The 20,642-nt window shown below is 33.5% G+C and overlaps 4 protein-coding genes across 7 annotated transcripts in view; 3 read left to right on the top strand and 1 right to left on the bottom strand.

The window, feature by feature from the left end:
• Window positions 1–2,451, top strand: part of LOC111409529 (proline-rich receptor-like protein kinase PERK8) — a 7,478-nt gene extending 5,027 nt beyond the window's left edge. The window contains exons 3-5 of the mRNA XM_023039570.1: window positions 170–367; window positions 1,257–1,433; window positions 1,920–2,451. Coding sequence (XP_022895338.1) covers window positions 170–367; window positions 1,257–1,433; window positions 1,920–2,108 — 564 coding nt within the window. The 3' untranslated portion in view covers window positions 2,109–2,451. The remainder of the gene's footprint in view (window positions 1–169; window positions 368–1,256; window positions 1,434–1,919) is intronic.
• Window positions 2,452–3,535: 1,084 nt separating this feature from the next.
• On the top strand, window positions 3,536–12,049 carry LOC111409198 (transmembrane protein 33 homolog). Of its 2 annotated transcripts, XM_023039189.1 has the most exons (9): window positions 3,537–3,812; window positions 4,780–4,852; window positions 4,931–5,031; window positions 6,443–6,568; window positions 6,665–6,785; window positions 6,893–6,977; window positions 7,944–8,057; window positions 10,848–10,887; window positions 11,477–12,049. In XM_023039189.1, the coding sequence occupies exons 1-9, from the start codon at window positions 3,636–3,638 to the stop codon at window positions 11,627–11,629; spliced, it is 990 nt and encodes a 329-aa protein (XP_022894957.1). In that variant the 5' UTR covers window positions 3,537–3,635; the 3' UTR covers window positions 11,630–12,049. The 2 variants fall into 2 exon arrangements, with proteins under 2 accessions (XP_022894958.1, XP_022894957.1); XM_023039190.1 differs by lacking the exon at window positions 6,443–6,568 and having other exon boundaries at window positions 3,536–3,812.
• Window positions 12,050–13,712: 1,663 nt separating this feature from the next.
• LOC111409196 (probable transmembrane ascorbate ferrireductase 2) lies at window positions 13,713–17,377 on the top strand. 2 transcript variants are annotated; one of them, XM_023039186.1, is made up of 4 exons: window positions 13,713–13,992; window positions 14,237–14,285; window positions 16,740–16,939; window positions 17,036–17,377. In XM_023039186.1, exons 1-4 carry the CDS (start codon window positions 13,849–13,851, stop codon window positions 17,339–17,341), a joined length of 699 nt encoding a protein of 232 aa, XP_022894954.1. In that variant the 5' UTR covers window positions 13,713–13,848; the 3' UTR covers window positions 17,342–17,377. The 2 variants fall into 2 exon arrangements, with proteins under 2 accessions (XP_022894954.1, XP_022894955.1); XM_023039187.1 differs by having other exon boundaries at window positions 13,957–13,992; window positions 14,710–16,939.
• LOC111409195 (translation initiation factor eIF-2B subunit delta-like) overlaps window positions 17,365–20,642 on the bottom strand; it is a 13,933-nt gene continuing 10,655 nt past the window's right edge. The window contains exons 3-8 of one of the 2 annotated variants that reach the window (XR_002705457.1): window positions 19,495–19,859; window positions 18,734–19,244; window positions 18,500–18,621; window positions 18,313–18,409; window positions 18,181–18,235; window positions 17,394–17,554 (exon numbers count right to left, since the gene is read on the bottom strand). Coding sequence is in view for 1 of the 2 variants with exons in the window: in XM_023039184.1 (XP_022894952.1) it covers window positions 17,495–17,554; window positions 18,181–18,235; window positions 18,313–18,409; window positions 18,500–19,244; window positions 19,495–19,859 (1,322 nt within the window). In the remaining variant the exon portion in view is untranslated. Of the gene's footprint in view, window positions 17,555–18,180; window positions 18,236–18,312; window positions 18,410–18,499; window positions 19,245–19,494; window positions 19,860–20,642 lie in introns of both variants that reach the window. The other variant, XM_023039184.1, reaches the window with a different exon arrangement.

Raw genomic sequence — 20,642 nt, 5'->3', positions numbered from 1 at the left:
GGTCAGGTTGAAACTTCTACGAGTAAAGAAACTTGGTGAAATGATAGCCTTAAGAGACTAGAAGAATTAATTTAGTGATGCCATTGTTTGTTCTTTTTAAAAAATATAAAATAAAATCAAACAACATTGATGGAATATTTATTAATACTGAAACAAAATACAAATATAGGAATGGACATACTACCAGGCCTTGGGTCTGTGGAAGTCATATCATAACCAGTCCATAAGACTGGTAATTAAAGATAAATTGGCCGACATTATATCTCGTGACGTCGTCATGCAAAAGCGATTATCATACGCCAATTTATGTATTCTGTTTGCTCGGCATAACTGTCGTCTTCTTGCATTGGATTTGGAATATGCCCATGTAAGTTGATAACCTCTATGGAAATATAATATGAATCCCCCTTCATAGCACAAGTCCTTAGTAATAGGAATACAGCCACCTGCCCTACCTGGAAAGGCCCCTTAGCCATATTCGAGGGAGGATCATGATCTTCTCTATTGGTGCAAAAATGTAAAAGCCCATGTTGCTCGCATTTTCATGACTACGAATTTTGATTGCATTTTCATTCCCCATTCCTGTGTCTGGGTTTAGAGCTACAAAATCTTGTCGCTGGTTTCCTTAGTTCTTCATTACTCAGCTGAGTAGCCTCCATATCCAAATTCACTAAATTAGTAACCTCGATCATTTTTATCACGAGAAGAAAGAAGTGTTACCAGAGCCCTCATAAACTCCATGAACTAATCCCTCCATAGCATAGGGAAATTGACGTTGCAATTTGTAACATGGTAGAAAGGTAAACACTGAAATCGTGATAACGACAAACATTATAATGTTAATGCATATAAGTGTTGTTGATAAGTTATTTTTTGCACGTGACCATAAATCTATGCATGCAACATTTGGGTAAATCAGTTGGGAGATTAACATTTCCATCCAACTACATGGAATGAAATATGAAATGCTGAGAATTTCTCATACCCCTCCCCCAAATTGAAACAATAAATTTTTGTACATCCTTAGACTTCTGAGTTTTTTGAGAAATAACTAGGAGAAAATGATATAACAAAATTGGTTTTGACTTGTGTGGAGACAGAATGAGTTGTGATATATTTTTGGTGAAAGCTCTTAAGTAGTAGAATTATTACTGGAATTGATTGATTTATTTATTTATCTATTTTATTTTCAAATCATTATCATTGTAATTGGAGTCATGTTTCTTTTATATTCATGAGAACCGATCAATTGATATCACCCTATCCTGCAGGCTCGACCATTGCTCACCCAAGCACTTGACACGGAAGATTTTGAAGAGATAGTAGATCCTAGGCTGGAAAAGAACTACATTGCAAGTGAAATGTTCCGCATGATTGAAGCAGCAGCTGCTTGTGTGCGTCATTTTGCTTCAAAAAGGCCAAGGATGAGTCAGGTAGTTTTTAATCAATGTCGTATTACGTTTTATTTCAATTTAGGCACTCCGTGTACCTTCATCCTTAGAAAGTAACGGAACTGTTGACTTGTATGATAGAGATGGGGTGGCTTGAGAAGTGAATTAATGATTAATGCATTGTTTTGTCATCAAAATTAAAGGCTTGTTCTTCTGAAAAAACCAATGCATTTAGCAAGGACAATTTTTACAAAAATAAGCATTTTTGGCAGTTTGGACAACAAAACCACTGCATAAGCAGTCTTTTTAGATTACATCATCATATCTGTCATAAAAATCAGTAATTCTGTTAATTTCAAAAGATGGAGGTGGACGGATGAAAGTTCAGTTTTGGAACAAAACAATGTTCGGTGACTAAGACAAACAGTGTTTTTAACCCTTCAAATGTCTCTCGACTTTGATTCATCACAAACTGTTTTACACTGCTCATTATGATCATTTTTCCTTCCGTTCTTTCTTCATCACCAGGTAGTGAGAGCTTTAGAAACTATGGAGGAGTTAAGAGATTTGAACAATGGAATGATACCCGGCCAAAGTGAGATTTTTACTTCAAGGGAACAATCTGCACAGATCAGAATGTTTCAGAGGATGGCATTTGGAAGTCAAGAATATAGTTCAGATTTCTTCAATAATTCCCAAAGCAGTTGGAGAAGTTAATGGAGCCATTTAAACAAGCTCTGGGAGGTTCTTGGAATTAAGTTTGGGAGAGGCTAAGAGACGATGCTTCGTCGTGCTTAAAGGCTGCTTTTATTGAAAATATGCATACTGTTACAGTTCCCTTCATTACAAATTATTTTTTAATTAGTTTTCATTTACAATTCATGTAAAAATCCTGGTTATATGAAACAGATTACACAAAATTAATTGAACCTTCTTCTCCTCAGTATTGTAGATTGGACAAGTATTCTTTGTACCAATCAAATATTGTAGATCTCAACTCCGTTTTGTTAGGTGGACTTTCTAATTTTGGAAGGCATTAAAGAACAAAAAGTAACTAATATATTCTTCTTTTTTTATTTTTATAAATACTGCATACTAAATATATCTGCACCTGGTTTCCTTTGGTTGAAGAAAAGATTTATTATTGTGAGAAGAAATTTACACGAATTTTGCATATCAATCAAAAGTCTCTATCATTACATAATAAATTTGATGTCTGCAATTAGGGATGACAATTTGATCCGAAAATCTGAGCTCCATGGTGCCCCTTCCCTCGATTATACTAGGTGTGGGGACTGGGGAGGTTGAGGGCGGTGATTGTATACCTTTTTCTTTTTCTTTAATTATATTTTCAAATAAAATGAAATTATTATTATTATTGTTATTATTATTAAATTGTTGTTTTCAAAAATTGTGTATTATTCTTTTTTTGTCGGTGTCTTAATAAAAATGACGTGAAAATTGAAACTTTCGTGACAATGTGTATAAAACATTTGCACGTGGGACTATTATAACAATGTATATTGCATCAATAATCGTACATATATATTGTTGCACATAGTGATAAATTATAATGAACGAATATATGTTATCTTGTGACGTTTGAACTATCTCGATCAAAAGTGTGTAATAAGTATCCATAAGCTTATTAACTAAAAACAAAAAATCAAGATGAAGTGCTTATTCTTTATCCATTTAATAGTATTCATATATCTTTGATGTTTTTGTATTAGTGTAATGAGATTTTTATTATATTTATTTATTTGACCAGGTAGTATAGAATAAGGAGTGAAAATTAACATTTGTTGTCTGCCTAATTAAACTAATAAGTAAAGATAAAGATGTTTAATTGAACTTATTCTTTATATTAGTCCCGTTTGGTAGCAAATTTTTACCTAAAAAAATTAAATTTTTAACCGTTGTTTCAATATTTTAACCGTTATTTTTTACTTCTTCATTTACAGTTGAAACCCACTTTTTTTTCCTAACGATGAAAAAATCAATTCTCATAATCAATACCGAACGTCCCCTTAATTAGATAAAGTGCTATCTTGATAAAATGAAGTAAATGTTATACTATAGAGATTTTACTTGGGAGTAAAACAAAAAGCCCGCCGGTTTTTACTGTGCATATGTATACAAAAGGAAAATTCTTGTGAAGGCGACACGACTCTTCACATTATTTACCATCGAAGACTAAAGAGTGTAAATCTTGGAAGCGGAATCTGAAACAATTTGAAAGAAATGGGAGAAGAAGTAGAAGATCCTCAGAAGTTGAAGAAAATGGCAGCGGCGGCTTACGACTACGACAACGACCCACGATGGGCGGATTATTGGTCAAACGTTCTCGTTCCTCCCAACATGGCATCTCGCTCCGATGTTATTAATTATTACAAGAGCAAGTTCTACCAGCGTTACATTGTAAGATGATTTGCTATTTATTTATTTATTTTTGTAGTTGACAGAGTATATGGTGTGAACTCATCCTTTAGGTTTTTGGTTACTATTTACTGGGTTGGGTAATTCATTGGAGTTTTGTTTATGTGTGATTTCTTGAGTTGAATCTTATAGGGGTGTAATTGGTCGTGAAGAAATGTTTGTTCTTTTTGTGCGTGCGTGTAGGTAATATGAAGGCATGTGACAATTTTTAGCTCTTAATGGAACGCAATTACTGGTTAGGGTATTTTTTCTGTGTTTCAAATGATTTACTGTTGTCTTCTGGTAAATAAAGATGAACAATTTGATAAAATCGGATGTTAGAATCTGAGGATGTGGTTTTGGACTGTACTTCAACTCTTCTTCTTTTTCAGTGTCTGATTTGATTGGCCTTTTTAATTCAAAATCTGTTTTGCTGGTTGTAATTTAATGGGTTTATTGTAATTTTAGACTGTCCTTTTAAAATGGGCGTTGGTAAATTTTTTTCATATTAAAACCTTACATATCTTGTTGCTTCATGTTCCTTTTTTGTTTTTCTGACTCCGTTATTTTGGTTCATCTAGTGACCTCTTAGCGTCAAAATCAGAACACGTGAGATATGTAGTCGATTTTTAATTGTATCATCTCTGCCTACTTTTTCAAGTTGGCAGTTCAGACAACAGTTTCTGAACTGATTAAAGCCATTTCACTTTGTCCATGTATATGTGAAATCATGACTAGTGAGACTTGTATTCATAGATTCATGGATGGACTTTTTGAGCTATAATGATGGCCATGAACGTAGCACTTTTATGGGTCTTTGGCTTTTTGTGGTTATTTATATGGGCTTATCTGCTTTCCTTAGCTGATGAGTTTATTCATTCACTATAGAATGGATGTAACACGTTTCTCCTGTAGGCTCCCCCTTCAGAGAGATCAATTTTTTGTTAATTTGATGTATTTTACTATGCAGGATCCCGATCTGATTGTTGAGCCAATGGCTAGTGGCAGTACATCTCAGCCAGCGGCATCTTCTACAACACATAGTTATTCACATACACAGAACTCAGGTCTAGGTTATGTTATATGCTATCTACCTGAACTCTACTTAAATTCATTTGTAGGTTATACAAGTAGAACAACGGGCACATTCACTACTCCAGCTCCAAATTCAACGTCTCTGCGTTGGGATGGACAAACTATTCAATTTTCTGTCAATGCTTGGGTATGTTTTGTTCTTACTTTAGAAGTCAAAAATATACACAGATACACTAGGAAGATGTGAGAACAAAAACATTTATGTTATAGGCTAAAAACATTGGAAGCTATGGCTTCTTCAATGTTCCAGAACATGAAGTGAACTGTTTCCAATATCAAGGAATACAACAGTGACCTAAAAAGTGAAATGTTATTATTTGCTTGTAGTTAACATTTCTTACATAAATTTGATGTCATCTTGTTGTCTAAAATTTACCAAATCCGCAGGGTCCTAATTCTATGTATGTATATTTACAGTGTTATTTACTTGAAAGCTTGGGTTCTGATCAGTTGCTACTATAATGTATCTGCCTTAAAATTTCCAAATTAACTTTGAGTTGTTTGACCTCCACCTTGATACTTCTAAAATACAAGTTGACCTTGATATCAAGTGTTCTATTAAGAGGGGTATCGTTCCCTAGAAGTTCCATTTTTTATAATGTTTGTGGGATTTGGTATAGGGAGAGCCAGATCCTAAGAAAATAGTCCTATCTTCTTAGCACTTAATATTGGTAGCTAATTCTAACATCATAACATCACAAATGATAGGAATGGGTTTAGGAAATTTTATTTTTGTCAAGATAATTTAAAGAAAATGGGTTGAGACCCTTTGAAAATATAACTTAGTCCCCAATAATTTTAACTTATTCATTAAGTTTCTTAAGTTGTCTACCTGCTCTCTTACATTTTGTTTTATATACATATATACACGCATATATACCGGATATTTTAGGTTGAATTGATTCTATCTCTGCCTTTCTTAGATATACTTCAGGAAAAAAAAAAAAAAAAGGTTGGTCCAAGTTTCTCGCACTAAATCACCATATTAGATAATTGTTACTCGTGTGACTCACGCTACTATTATGGCTTCCATAATTTTGTCAACCTTTATATGTCTAAAATTTATGCTCTTGTTGTGGGATGTCTATTATATTTTTCTTCATTTTTCATTTACCAACAGGTTTCTGATCTTAGCTCACCATTTCTAATCTAATATTGTTTTCTTTGAAAAGTCCTAAGCATTTTTGTTGCTTTTAGGACAATCTTTTAATTACTCTCTTGTGTTCCTATTTCCCAACTGAATTGTAACTGGGAGAGCAAGAGTCACGAAATCAAATTACCTAGCAGTTTGCTTGTTGGGACTTAGGTTGGAATGCCCCTTTGTTTGAATGTGGAATTGATCATGAGAGTACATCTGCTTCCATGTTTGACTTGGAAACATTATGATTTTTAATGAGATTCTAATACCAATATTTGTAATTTCTCCCTCCCTTTTTGGTCATTGTTATTTCACTAAGTTGTTGTTACGTATTATGCACATCTTATTTGTTTTTAGTTTATCATTAAAAGATGGTAGGTGTACATGGTTTTCCTTGCAGATTTTTGTGGTGGCAGTTCTTGCAATCTTTCCTCTTGTTCCTAAGAATCTGTCAAAACGGGCATTTCGGCTTTCCTTCATGGGGACTGCATGTTCTTCTCTGTATTCATTATATTCGTTATATGGGGTAGTTTCCAGTCAGTTTATTACTTATCTTATCCTGTGCATGATTTATGTTCTATTCACAGATTCACCGATTCTAGTAACTAGTCATTGCTTGCAGAAACCTAGAGCATGGAACTTGCAGGCTCTGCAAGTTTGGTTTCAATCAGTGGCAGTTACCAAAAATTTTATCTACTCCATCTACTGCCTTACCTTTGTCACTTCAAATCTGTGCCTCAAATGTTAGTATTACTCCACTTTTGTTATGCTGGTTTTTCATCCTATTTGCCTAATATATACCAGCTCTGCCTCTCCATGCACATAATTTGCTGATGTTTTATGTTGGCAGTTGCTTTGATTCCAATTTTGTGCTTGTCCCTTCAGCATGTTGCTAAGTTTCTTCGGCGTAACTTTAGCAGATCCACCTTGTACAGGTAAGGAAGTCTGTATGTATGTGTATTCTAATTGCAAATTTGATTGGAATTGTTGAATACTTCAAATTTGCTCAATATTATGATTGTCCGGTGGCATTTCTCTATGAAATGAATCTTATGCAGAGCTGAAATTTAGTCATGGCAGCATTTCATAATATCTTCTTTGGTTTATAGGAGATGTAGTTCTCCAATCTCTTAACGTGCGGTTGCATTTCTTTCAGTTTCTACTGACATGTTGCTGCTAAGGAAACCATAAATGTGTGTGTAGTAATTTTAGTTGCTCTTTGAGTTTTTTATTTTGGTGTGTTGGGCAACTAGGCGGTATATCAGAATCAGACATAGGGATTTGTTACTTCTGTTAGCCTAGTGAATGGTAAATTTTTATAATATGAAAAATTAAGAAAACTTTGGGGAATAATTTAGGTAGAATCCTTTATCTGAGGATGTCAAGGGAATTATTAGTTGTTTCTCATTTGTTAATATGTGATGCGTGTATGCCTAAAGCTAAGTCATGTTGGGTGGGGGACTCCTAAAATCTTGAATTCCATAGAGAGCCTAAGTTAAGTCAGTTCACACAGCCTAATTTAAGTCAGTTTTGTGAACTCAAGTCTCCAACTGTCAAATTTGCATATCGGTAGTGTTATTACTTTCTTTTAATGTTAGAAAAGACACCATGTGTCCACTTGCGACTAAGTGATGGATAGTCAATATATGCTGCTAGGAACAATATATGTGATGTGATGGTGGCCTTTGCTTGAACTAGAGAGATGTAATGGGAAAAAATTCTGCGTAGAATTTTCATGAACTAACCTATAGTTTTATTTGATAATCATAGTTATAGTTCTGTGCATGCCTTTGTTGGACAAGTAGAGAGTTGAATTGACTAAATTGATCTAGGTGCTTTTACTTGTTTCCATACATGTTCCTTTCTTTAATGTTTGTGACTTAATTTTGTGGATTCTGCAGGAAATACTTGGAAGAGGCCTGTGTTTGGGTTGATTCGAACACAACCACCCTTAGCATTCTGTCTTCACAAGCTGAGATTGGACTTGGATTTCTTCTGATTATCTCTCTTTTCTCGTCAGTATCTCTGCTTCCTTCTTTATATTATTCTGGGTTTGATGATTTTTGTTCTAGAACTTCGGATTCTTTTTTGAAAAAATAGAGTAAATTGCACCCAGGATTCGAACCTTTGATTTCCAGCACCTGAGTCCGAAACCTTGCAAACTTTAGCACTAGGGGTCACTTTTGGACGGAAAACGTCATATTGACCACTATAAGGTCAATTTTTGAATAAAATGATAATTTCACCCTTAGTTTTAAAACTAATAAAAAAGATAAAAATACAAAAATAGATCTAATCATCTTCTCTCCCCCTTTACACCCCGGATGGAATTTACCAATTTGTCTATTTTGTTTCGTTCTCCCCTCCTAACACTCCACTTCCTCCCTCTACAAGTTTCACCCTTCATTTCACGAAGAAAAACCTGCTAGATTAGAAAGTGTACCTAAAAAATATTGTGGATAAGATATGCAACAATATTATTTAGAAGATGAAATTAAATAAAGGTGAAGACAGAGTTGCAGGCTATGATGCTCGGGCTTGGGTATAGATATCGGGTACTAATCTAAGTGTCGGATCTTTTATTTTCTAAAATATAGAATACTGAGACATGACTAAAACGAGTATAAATTTCGGGCACGGGTACGTGGGTACGCCTTTCAAGTTTCAATTTTTTTACTACCCCAAGATGTCATTTTGAATAGATAAAAAAAAAAAAAAATTGTTCACAAAGAAAGAAATGAGTATTGAATGGAGTTAAGACGAATAAAATAGAATTTTGGGGTTTAGTTTTTAATTATGGAAAGTTAACTACTAAATGTTATATAAAATAGAAAATGAGGGACTTGATTGCAATTTGGACTTAATGAAGCACTAATAGCACTATATGGAATCCATTTTTATTTTATACAATCAAAACTCTAAACTACAATATAGAGAGGGAAAGAAGTAAAAAGAAAGGAAAAAAAAAGAAAGGAGGGAAAACCTAGCGCCATCGCCTTTCTCCATCCTCTCGAAGGTGGCACAAGGTTTATAGAGAGCGGAAACCGGAAAGAAAAGGAAAAAAAAAAAAAGAAGGAAAAAAGAAAAAAGGCGAAGAGTTCGGTTGAAATTTGGAGAATTCGACACATATCCCATACCCTTGTCCGACATGGGTACTTTGACCATTTCGAAGAGTCCGAGTATCAGAGGTAGCAGGTGCCTCCTAAGATAGAACTAAAAGGGTCTGTTCGTGCATTCAAAAACCTAAGAAGCACTTATACTCAAACTCATTATGTATCTATATTCGATTTGTATCTAAGTTTGGATAATCTTCGATACGATCCGATGCACACCGAATATGTATTTTTTAATTATTTTATATTTTAAAAAAAAATTATATGTATTGGATACTTATTTTTGATACGTATCGAATATGTTAGGACACATGAAGAAGAGTTTATTAATTTTAAACTCTTTTAAAACTCATTATTATTAACCATATATTGGCAAAAGAATCTACTTAGTAGACAAATTGCTATCAAGAACTTATTGAAAATAGATAATGTTAATTGGAAACACTATTAGAGTTTTAAATTTTATTGAAGCTAAAGTTTTTTTTTTGTTTTTTTTTTTTTTAAATTGAAAATAGGCAATAGCATTAAATCTTTTAATATATGTAAAATCGTATAAATACTTGACAAATATATTTTTAATAATGAATATAGATAATAGTATTATATCACTATTCGAAAGGAGAATTCATCTAATTAATCATTAAATGAGTCAGAGTTGAAAAGTATTATTTTTAATAATAATGAAGAAACTAGTGTTGATAATGTTGAAGAAAATGAAGTTGAGAAAATTAAGGATTAAGATAAAATGCTTTAGTATTTTATTTTATTTTCATTATCTTGCTTCTGTTATAATTTTTTTATAGTAATTAAATTATGCTGAATAATATACAGACACACGTATTCCCGTATTCTAATTTTTTTTAAAAAGTTGTATCAACTTACTAATATCGTATTCGAATTACGTATCCGAATTCATGCTTCTTAGTAAACAAACAAACCGTCAGATAAAGTGAAGTCACGGTGCTTACCAAATGGAGAATTATAAGAGGACACTGAAAAGCTTTGCTGGGCTGAGTTGTAGCCAGTAAAACTATTTTTTTCTTCTATGACGTTTCCTCTGTATTTTGATATACTTTTTTTTTTCTTGTTTTTGGTGGACTGTTTCTGGCCTGTGTTTTCTATTTTCCGAGATTTATCAGTTTCTTTTCTCCCCACTCGTGTGTGTATATTGAAAAATGAGGAAGAAGGTGGATTTCAAAATGGATTCATATGAAAAGATGGGGAGGAAAATTGGCAAGTGGTAGATGTGGTGGTGATGTGGTCAGGTGGGTAGGGTGGCAGAGGTGGAGGTGGAAGTAGATGAGGGTGGGAGTGGGGTGTGTAGAGGGGGAAGAAGATGATTAGATCTATTTTTGTTTTTGTTTTCCTTTTTTAGTGTTTTTATTCTTTTAATTTCTTTAATTATTTGTTTTAAATCAAATCAAGGATAAATGGTTATTTCCTTCCAAATTTTACTTGCCAACTGTCAATTTAATATTTTCCATCCAAAAAGAACCCTCGACGCATACATTTGAAAGGTTTTGGGACTCCAGGTGCTAGAACTCAAAAGGTTTGAAAACTCATAACTACAACCTTCAAAGGTTTGGGATCCCAAGGGGCAGCGCAAGATCACACAAGCATTTATCTCTTTTGAATTTTACCCAAAAAATAATTAGTAAGGTTAATTCCTTAATGTTATACTTAACCATACAGGTGGCAGCGCAATGTTATACAAGCATTTATGTACTGGCAGGTGTGTATCTCCTCTTTTTGACAGTTGAATATGGAATCGTTTCTATTTTTATGACGAGGTTTAACATTGATCTGGTAATCCGTTAGAGCAGTTCAGATGATCTTGTATTATAACTTAAATAAGAACATTTGATTAAGCTCTCTATAAAATGTTTGGTTGTGTAATGTGTCTCTCATCGTTTGTCTACTAGGGAACTTCATAGGCAATTATTCCGCCCCTACTTCCATATGTTTTTCTCTGAAAATGTAAGACTTGTTGCATGTTTGTCTAAGATAAATTTTGTTATGGTTAAATAAGTTTTAGAATATATGATTTTACTGGTATGAGCTGGAAGTAATTACTTATTTTGATAGTAAAGAAAGACTTATTCTCAAAGAATAAGCAACTCTTTTTACATGAAAGTAGGAAAAAAGTAACACCTCAAAAGTAACTTTTACTTTTAATAACCTCCATGTCTTCACAAGGTCTATATATTTTTGTTTTTAAACATACACTAATAGTGATGGTTTTTGTGAATAATTTTGCTTTATAGTTTATTAAAGTTAGTAATCATATGGAATGTAAACGTCCCTTTTTTCCTTTCTGGCAGCTTTTAAAGCTTATGTACCAGGCCCCTGCAACTGCTGGTTACCATCAAAGTGCATGGGCCAGGATAGGGAGGATTATAAATCCTCTAATCCGACGCTACGCGCCTTTCCTGAACACTCCAATTACTGCTATTCAGAAATGGTGGTTCAGGTAAGAATCTTCGAGAGAAAAAGAAGTTGAATGACAACATATGTATGTCTTTCCTCTCAGAGACGTGAATCTCGATTTAGAAAAAGGAGATGGGTTCAGAATCATATATATACTCGACAAAGATTTTGATATATTACTCTTTACTAATAATCAAAATTGGAACTTGACGTTCATATGGCAATCTTGAGGTCTTTGAAGTTCTCCATTTCTTGGTAAGGTGTTGACCTTTCAATAGTTCTCATCTTTACTTAAAACTGAGCTAATTAGAATGGAGTTTCTTCCACTTAGTTTTCAAGTTTTGGTTTGTGTTTGACACTTGCAGTTGATTTGAAACAGTAGTGTTGGCAAAATGCCAGATATTCCTGATTTACAGAGACAGTTAATGATGTAATCTTTGAGATTTTGCAATTTGACAGCCTTTTTTAAAACTCTGGTCTTGGTTAAATGTGCTGTTTTAAGACATCATTTTAATTTGATTAGAAGGTGTGCATCTGATTATTATTCTCTTTTGGCCTAAATTGCAAGAACAAATATGGTATTATTTCTTTTTTCTTGGCAAAAGTTGAAGTGAATTTCGCCAAATTCTTTGTGTTTGATTGGCATGAAGAATGTCACTTAGAAAAGAAAATGTTTCTTTTGTGGAAAATAAAAACTACCTCTACCCAAAGAAAGTTAGACATATTTTCAAAAGTTGGAAAATATTTATCATGGTAAAAAATAGCACTCAAACACTCTAAATAGGAATTTGGGTGGAAAACTGATATTTTTCATGGAAAATAAATGTAATCAAACAAACCCTAATTTTTGCGTAATTTAATTGTGAATTTTAATGGAGTGGTTTATTTTTGTTTGTTAATTATAAGAATTTATGACCTAAATGGATGGAGATGATTTTATTTTGAACTTAATTAATTTGTTCTGAAAAGTAAATTAATATAATTTCTAACCAACTAGAATTCACAAGAGTTAATTTTTTTGATGATTTGAAATGGAAGAGAGCGAGCTATTAAATTATTATTACTATTTTTATTTTTATTTTTATTTTTATCTTTTTGATGGGTTGTCGTCAAGTAATTGATATAGACGAGATATAAGGTTGAATATTTGCCTAGACACTTGTTGTCTCTTTTTTCATCAATAACGATTTAAAAAAAAAAAAAAAAATAGGATTCTCTTTTATGTATTGTAATGCGTAATTATTATATGTAAAATATGTCTGTTACAATTTTTGCATAGATTCTCAACCTAAGTAGAAAGTAGAAAGTTGATCTTCAATCTAAACTTTAGGTAAGAGTGATGCAGTCCATTTTAATATCTATATCTATGCAAGTCTTAAAGTTATCCAATATATAAATTTTACTAAATAAAGCTTTCTAAAATAAATCTTAAATCCTTGATGTATTCAATTATTCAAATAGATGACTCTTAACTTTTTGAAAATTACGGAATCGTCCGAATAGCCAAATTAATATACATTTTTCCCCCTGTATCTTTATATTCGCTCTGAAAGAATATGAGTAAGTTTTTATTAAAAAAATTTCAAGCTTATAAGATAACTAAACATATTTTTAATAACGTATTTCATATGATCTACAATATTTATCCACTTTCTATTTACATACGATCAACCGTTTATAATTTGCAAAAAGTTTTATTGCTTTTGGATATGAGCTTTTGAGATCCAAAAATTGTATTTGTACATAATGACGTGTCAAAATTTAATTGGTGTTAATAGCTAAAAGGACGGAGATATGAGGACAACATAACTGGACTCACTGAGTGCATTGTTTGAATAATATTATCGATCACAGCTTAAGTAGACAATGAATTTTTAAACACATTATTAGTTAGCCAATGTATGACAATCATTATAACAAAAATTTATTTTCTCAGACTTATTTTCATATCACATTCTCACAATAAAATATTCTATACGTAAATTTAATTTTTTTTTTTAATTTTTTAATCACATATTCTCTAAAAAAATCACTATTTCAAAACTAATTAAAAAAAAAAAACTCATTTTAATTGTTGTCAACTGCTATCATCATTTATAATAAATAGCATTATTATTATTCTTATTCATTGCTGTTCTAAGAATTATTTTCTTTTATTAAGAGAGATCTGAATATAAATGCAAAACGGACCCTCAACATTAATCTCGCTAATACAGTTTCTTATCTCAATTAATTAATAGTAGTTTTTTTCTCTCAAAATTTCCCAATGACAGTACCGGAGGTTCGGTTTCCGATATTGGCGGTGGTGAGGATAATAGGAATCGCAGTAATGGCGTTGGTTCTAACATGGACTGTGCATTATAGGGGAGGCTTAGCTCTGATTTCCGACAACAAAGCTCTTATTTTCAATGTACTCTCCCCTTATTTTGTTTAATTTTTACTTACTCCTTATTTTCTCGAATTAATTCGTTTATGTTGGTTAACGTTGAAATGAAAACGTTGAACGCTTAAAAATTGGCGGCGATTTTGTTACAGGAGGGTTAATTTGAATAAATAAGTTTATTTCTTTGATGGTTAGATGTTGTAGATCATTATACTTTGGACTTATTTTGACTTGTGATTGAAATTGATCATCTGTACTGTGAATTGTGTAGGTCCATCCTGTATTAATGGTGATTGGTCTTGTACTTCTGAATGGTGAAGGTAAGGATACACATAATTCAATTCACATTATATGTTATTAATGTTGAATTAAAACATTCTGGACAATGATCGTAGAAAAAATTGACAGTCTGTCCCATTAATATTTAATAGCATTTTTCTATTGAAATTTATTAATGGCATTTTGATGCTGCGGAGTAATGCGGAAGATGATTAACACTCCAAACACTCGTTGATTCAATAGAATATCAAGGATTTGGCCATCAAATACTGAATAATTGGAAGAATTGAGAAACATTCAAATTTTCAGTAATAAATAGCTAATTTACAACAAAACTAATTCTAGCTTTTAAAGGAAAATAAGAAGCCCTAAATTACAAACTTTAGGAAATTAATCTAAACGAGCAAATAAATAAATATATAAAAATCAATTTCCTCCTGAATTATAGAAATCCCAATTTGACAGGTTAAATGTTGTATTTTGCAAAACCGGAGGGCTTTGAAAGTCCCCGAGTTCAGCTCATTGCTCGTTTCTGCCCAGAAAAATGATATGATTTATCAAGTTTCAACATGGTTGACTCACATCCAATTGCATCACATTTTCTATTGGAGATTACTAGGTAAGATTATTTTATATGTTGTCCTATATCCATAATGTGTGACAAACACGTCCATAGGTGCCATAACCAATACCCATTGTCCAATCCCCTTCTCTATTTCTGTTTCTACAATTTTATTAAATCAAAGGTAACCAAAAAGTTCCACTTATTTGTTCTGTTTCTTTGTTTCTATCTATTATTTATGGCTATGAAAAAGTAGAAAATGGTGCAGATGTTTTATAGCTGCATTAAACCAACAGCGTCAAGTTTTCATATATACCTTCCAAATTTCTTTGTTTCTTTTTTTGTGGATTATTGAGATGAAGGCATTGACACCTTCAAGTTATGGTTTATCTCTGTGTACTTTGTTCTAAAAATTACGATTCCCTTCCTTTTAAGTGATAATTTGTTTGGTGAGTAATGTATGTAGAAGTCTTCAGTTGCATGGTAGCAACAGCGATGGAGATGGATGTTGAATAATTCATTCGGAGATTATTTTCTTTAATTAATTAGAATTCTTGTTTATTGACATTGCTTTGAGTTCTAATTAGATTATAATTAAACACTTCAATGTGCTCGTTTTTAGGGTTTATTGTTTTTTTGTATTTATACCGTTTATCTAGTGCGAATAATGTTTTTGTGATCTCGCATTTGGTATCGTTCGCACTTCTGCCTGCATCAAACGGCCTTAGCTTAGACTAAAGCAACTTTGCTGCACTATTATTTGAGTCAATGATACCTTGATCAAAATGGATTTTTGTGGACAATATATTTTATGGGACGAGGATACAAGCTGGTTACCATTTTTATGATATAGAAGCCTTATATTCTTTCACTCTCAAAACAGTACAGTGAAGTACAAATAGTTTTGATCATATCCAAATATTGCACTTGTGTTGCTCAGAAACAGAAGTTTGGTAATCTAAACAATTGTTCCTTTCAATTTTACTCGCCCTTCTAAAATATAATATCTACTTCTAATTTTGATTGCCTACATGGTACTTGTTTCAAACACCTACTTCTCATAATCAATGAATAGACCTCTCAGTGGAATTTGAACCCCAGATGAAGAAGTTGTCTCAAAATCTTTGAACGGTCCAAAGGGCCTTGAAATCAGCCTGGAGGGAGTATTTTCTGGAGAGAATGAACGGTAAAATGTAAAATAAAATTTCTACTTGGATCATCAACATCTATATCTTGTTCTCTTTTTTTCTTTTTTTGATAATCATGGGTGTCTGGGCCAGCTTGCGCGCACCTCGACTAATTTCACGGGACCCTAAAATTCACAGCCGAGTACTCACTTCAGTGATTTTGAGAGGACTCGAACTGGTGACCATTGGGGAGCAAATCCAACTATATCTTGTTCTCTTAAATTTACTTGTAAAAGTATTTCAACGTGCGTTAACCATTGATTGCATGACAACGCTGATTATTTCTGCAACTGGCTCTATAATATTGGAAAAACTAGTTTATGGAAATTTGGTAGTCTTGTACAGTTATACTTTCATGCAATATTACGTCTTAAACTTCTTTTCCAATTGTACCCACCAATTTTCTTCCTTTTGAAGCACTGTAGGAGCTACTTGCTCTAACTGATTTTCACCCATACCAAGTGTGAATTTTAAGTAATCTATGGTCATGCCCAATGGCATACAAGCAGATTTCCCTTTTCTGTCAAAAAACCCTTTTCCAAACTGCACAAGCTTTGGGAATATACCCATTCATTGGTCTGGGATCTACATATATGAATTTTAAGGTCCAATTGCCCAAATGATCAACTATTTTTGTGCTCATTTGTTTGTATATTGTCAGATCTGGTCATTACACCCATCATCATTACCTGTTTGCTGGCATTCTCAGAATTATGTTTATAATTGCTTGTTATGGATTTCTGTAGCCATGCTGGCCTACAAGTCTGTCTCAGGAACAAAAAACTTCAAAAAATCAATTCATCTGTGTTTGCAATTCTTGGCATTCTGTTTGAGCGTAATTGGAGTATGGGCTGCTTTGAAGTTTCACAATGACAAAGGCGTCGACAATTTCTATAGCCTCCACTCATGGCTTGGACTAGCCTGCCTTTTTTTGTTCGGAATTCAGGTATGGTCTTTTAATCCTTCCCTCCAAGGCTCCAACAAATTCTCTAGTATTTTCTCAGGTTCCATCAATTAATTTTGTCAATAATTTCTTTCGCAGTGGGCTGCTGGATTTGTAACCTTTTGGTATCCCGGTGGTTCAAGGAACAGTAGAGCTAGTCTGCTGCCTTGGCATGTATTTTTTGGTGCGTATATTTATGCTCTAGCTGTCGCTACTTGCACCACTGGTTTCTTAGAGAAAGCAACGTTTCTTCAAACACACAACATAATAGCACGATATTCATCTGAGGCATTGTTGGTGAACTCTCTTGGTATGTTGATAGTTGTTTTGGGTGGTTTTGCAATTCTTGCTGTCATATCTCCTGTGTCTGACAAAGGTGACATTCTCAGAGAATCCATAGAATAGTTTCACTTTTGTAGACAGAGATGTGAAGAGATTGTATTGACGGATTTATAGAAAAACCAAATGAAATTTGCGTTTCTATATAAGATTTCGATTACATATATTACATATTTCAACTTTCATGAGCAAAGCCAGCATAGACTGTATTTTACATCTCTAAATCAATAAGTGTTCACCGTACTCTTGAACAATAACAGGAACACTTGTTGGAGGGATCTACACATTGCAACAAACATATAACATTACATAACACACGAAACAAGTTATCCAAAGTAACTACAGAAACTCTCTCTCAAGAGGGGCTTCAATAAATTTAATTAATTTTATTTCAGTGATGCAAAAAGAGCTCCAAGATATTGGTCGAAGAAAAAAGAGTATGATAAATTAAGTTCTAAAATGAAAATAAAATCATCTTATAAACATGCATAGTTAAGAACATATTAATCGAGCAAAAGAACTGGTTAAAATGAGTTACGGAGAACGAGATCGAGTTAAAATGAATAATTTGTAACTTATTCACTGATCTATGAGCTCGTCAAAGTCGTATAGTACCCTGAGTAGACCACCATCCTTAGTGTGTCGAGTACGCAGTGACTTGACTCACTACTTCGGCTAATGACTATTTTTAGTAACAGTAAATAGTCTTTTGACATACAATGATCATAGTTTCAAGGTTGAAGGATGGCAAGTAAGGAACATGATCACAATAATTCTATATACAACAGTAAAGAAGCAAACTCATGATCCACTCTAGGATTACTTCTACTGAATTTTTTAGGCATATTCATTGCTAAATCTACTGGTAGAATATGATCATTTATATGAACCTTGCTTCAACTTACCATGCCATATTCTGTGATGATCATTGAAATGTAGTCCGAAGGTGTTGCATCGTAACTGTTACAGTGGAAAATCGAAAACTTTAGCTTGCAATACAAGGTCAAATACTACGGAATCTTAAAAATAAAACTTACATCAGATTCAAAAGTTGAAGATTTTGGATACTGGCCCAATCATTCAAATATTTGATATCCTCCTTACCAGAAACCCTTGCAATATCATCAGGGTCACCTGTAATAATGTGAGACCAGCCGAAAATGTTATAAACAGGATACACATATCTAATGGGGATATTACAAAATGAAAATTAAGAATTCTCACCAAGTTCATTAAAGCAAATTGAATCAAGTTGAACCCTTTTATGAAACTTATATGCTTCACAACATACCAAGACTGGAACATGGAACTGATGGGCAACCATAGCAACAGATGCATTGCCAACCCTTGAATAAACCGTTCCATTAGACAACACCGATGAAGCACCCAAAAATACCCGTGTTACTTCATGCATTATATAGGAAATAGCATTTAAATGGGTGTATGTACAACTAATACCCTTTCCCAGCAACCTACGAAGTAACATCCTCCCTTCAAGCTTTGGACGTGAATCCACAATCACAACTCGGAACTGTTTGCCAAGCTCTTGGGCACATAAGAATATCATTTCGACAACAGATGATGACCCATGTATGAGAAGAACATCACCATCCCTAATCTTTGTTACAGCATGCCTCGCGATTACTTTTTCTGCTAGAATTATCTTCTCATTTATAAAGCGATCGATATCTGAGAGAAGGCTCGCTTTTGCTTCTGACTCGGACATGGTCGAAGGTAATTCAGGAATTTTGTGTTTAAGAAAATTAATTGCATTCCCCATGCTAATTGAAAGGGGCCTGCATTGAATCAGAAATGAGACGTAACCATTTATCTTTGTAGGGAGGTCCCTTGTAAGTTCTTTCTCCATTGGAGTAAAGTAATCTTTGATTGACTCTTGAAATGCCTGAAGCATTGCAATACAGCGGGCATTTCCACCAGATATATCCCCAGTCAAAAACCTCAGCCCAACCTGACAACAAATAAACCCCATAATCAGGATAAAGTGTACGAGGAGATAGAGATTATCTGCAGCAGCTTTCCACCACATGATCCCAGATGAGATCTCATGTGCAACCCATGAATTTAATAGTTGAAACCAGATTATATGACCATATAAATAGTTGTAACAATATGCCTTCAGAGGGGTTCTTACTCCAATCGTAAGGATTTGAGTTAATAAATGTTACTGAGGGAAAACAAATAATTATCTAAGTATCTACCGCATAAATTGCAGGATGGACTGTGTCAAGCTGAAAGAACTTTGATTCAAGGTCAAGAAGCTGAGTTCCATGTTCATATTGAGGTAGATGTCTAAATAGTTCAACTCTGTTCCTGGATTCAGTTTGTTTCACCACAGACCGTTTCTTTGCCTTCTCAACTTGGTCCTCATCATCAAACTGCATACGTGGATGAGGGATATCTTTCTTCCTATCTTTATCTGTTTGACGATCACCACCTTTCTTCTCAGAAGCTGCAACTGAGGAGCTGTCTTTCTTTCGGGGAGGAGCCTTTGCAACCTTTTTGGTATTTGCATTGGCTGAATTGACCACTGCAGAAGCAGCAGCAGACTTCTTACTCCCACCAGCTGGATAAAGAAAGTATTGACCATCCGTGAGATGAACAGATCATCAAAGTATATGACAGAATACAATTGGATTCCAATAACATGAAGATATTAATCAGGACAAACGCCTTGAGATACTATTTTGCCACCATTTACCCTGAAAGTAAAGAAGAAGACATAGGCAACTTATTGATGCTGAGGAAATGGAGTTTAGCAAGTGAACATCACAGAATCCGTTCATGTATCAACTAAACATGGTAGCAAAGAATCTTCTATTATTGGTTTGAATAGCAAGACCGCCTCCCTTAATGCCCGAAAAGATGCAGGACATGTCTTGCAAATGCAATTATGCAAGGGTAACACTAAAGCAATTAAAAATGTGGAAAAAATAGAAAAGCCAATGAAATGAAGACTTGATGTCGCTGAAATTCATGAAAATCAAGAACTTGTTGACACCATGTAGCACCATAATACACAAACGAAAATGAGTACACGCCCATATGTTATACAAAATAGTTATATGGAAAATGAAGTATTCGAACAACATTCATTTATAATCAGTATTTCTTGGAATGATCAGCTTTCTTACAAAATGTAGGCAAGTTTACGACCAGACACATGCTATTCATAAAAAGCACCAAATTTCAGATCACTATACTAACAAGTAAAGAAAATCACACAAAGCAAAATTGTGGCTCCGGGAAGTTAAATAATAGAGTACACAATACAGGTCAACTCAAAAATTATATAAGAAGCACAGTTAGAAAAAAAAAATAATAATAATAATAATAAATAAATAAATAA

Source organism: Olea europaea, chromosome 14 (assembly GCF_002742605.1).
Source record: "Olea europaea var. sylvestris chromosome 14, O_europaea_v1, whole genome shotgun sequence".
Classification (NCBI taxonomy): Eukaryota; Viridiplantae; Streptophyta; class Magnoliopsida; order Lamiales; family Oleaceae; genus Olea; species Olea europaea.
This window is presented reverse-complemented; position numbering and strand designations above follow the sequence as displayed.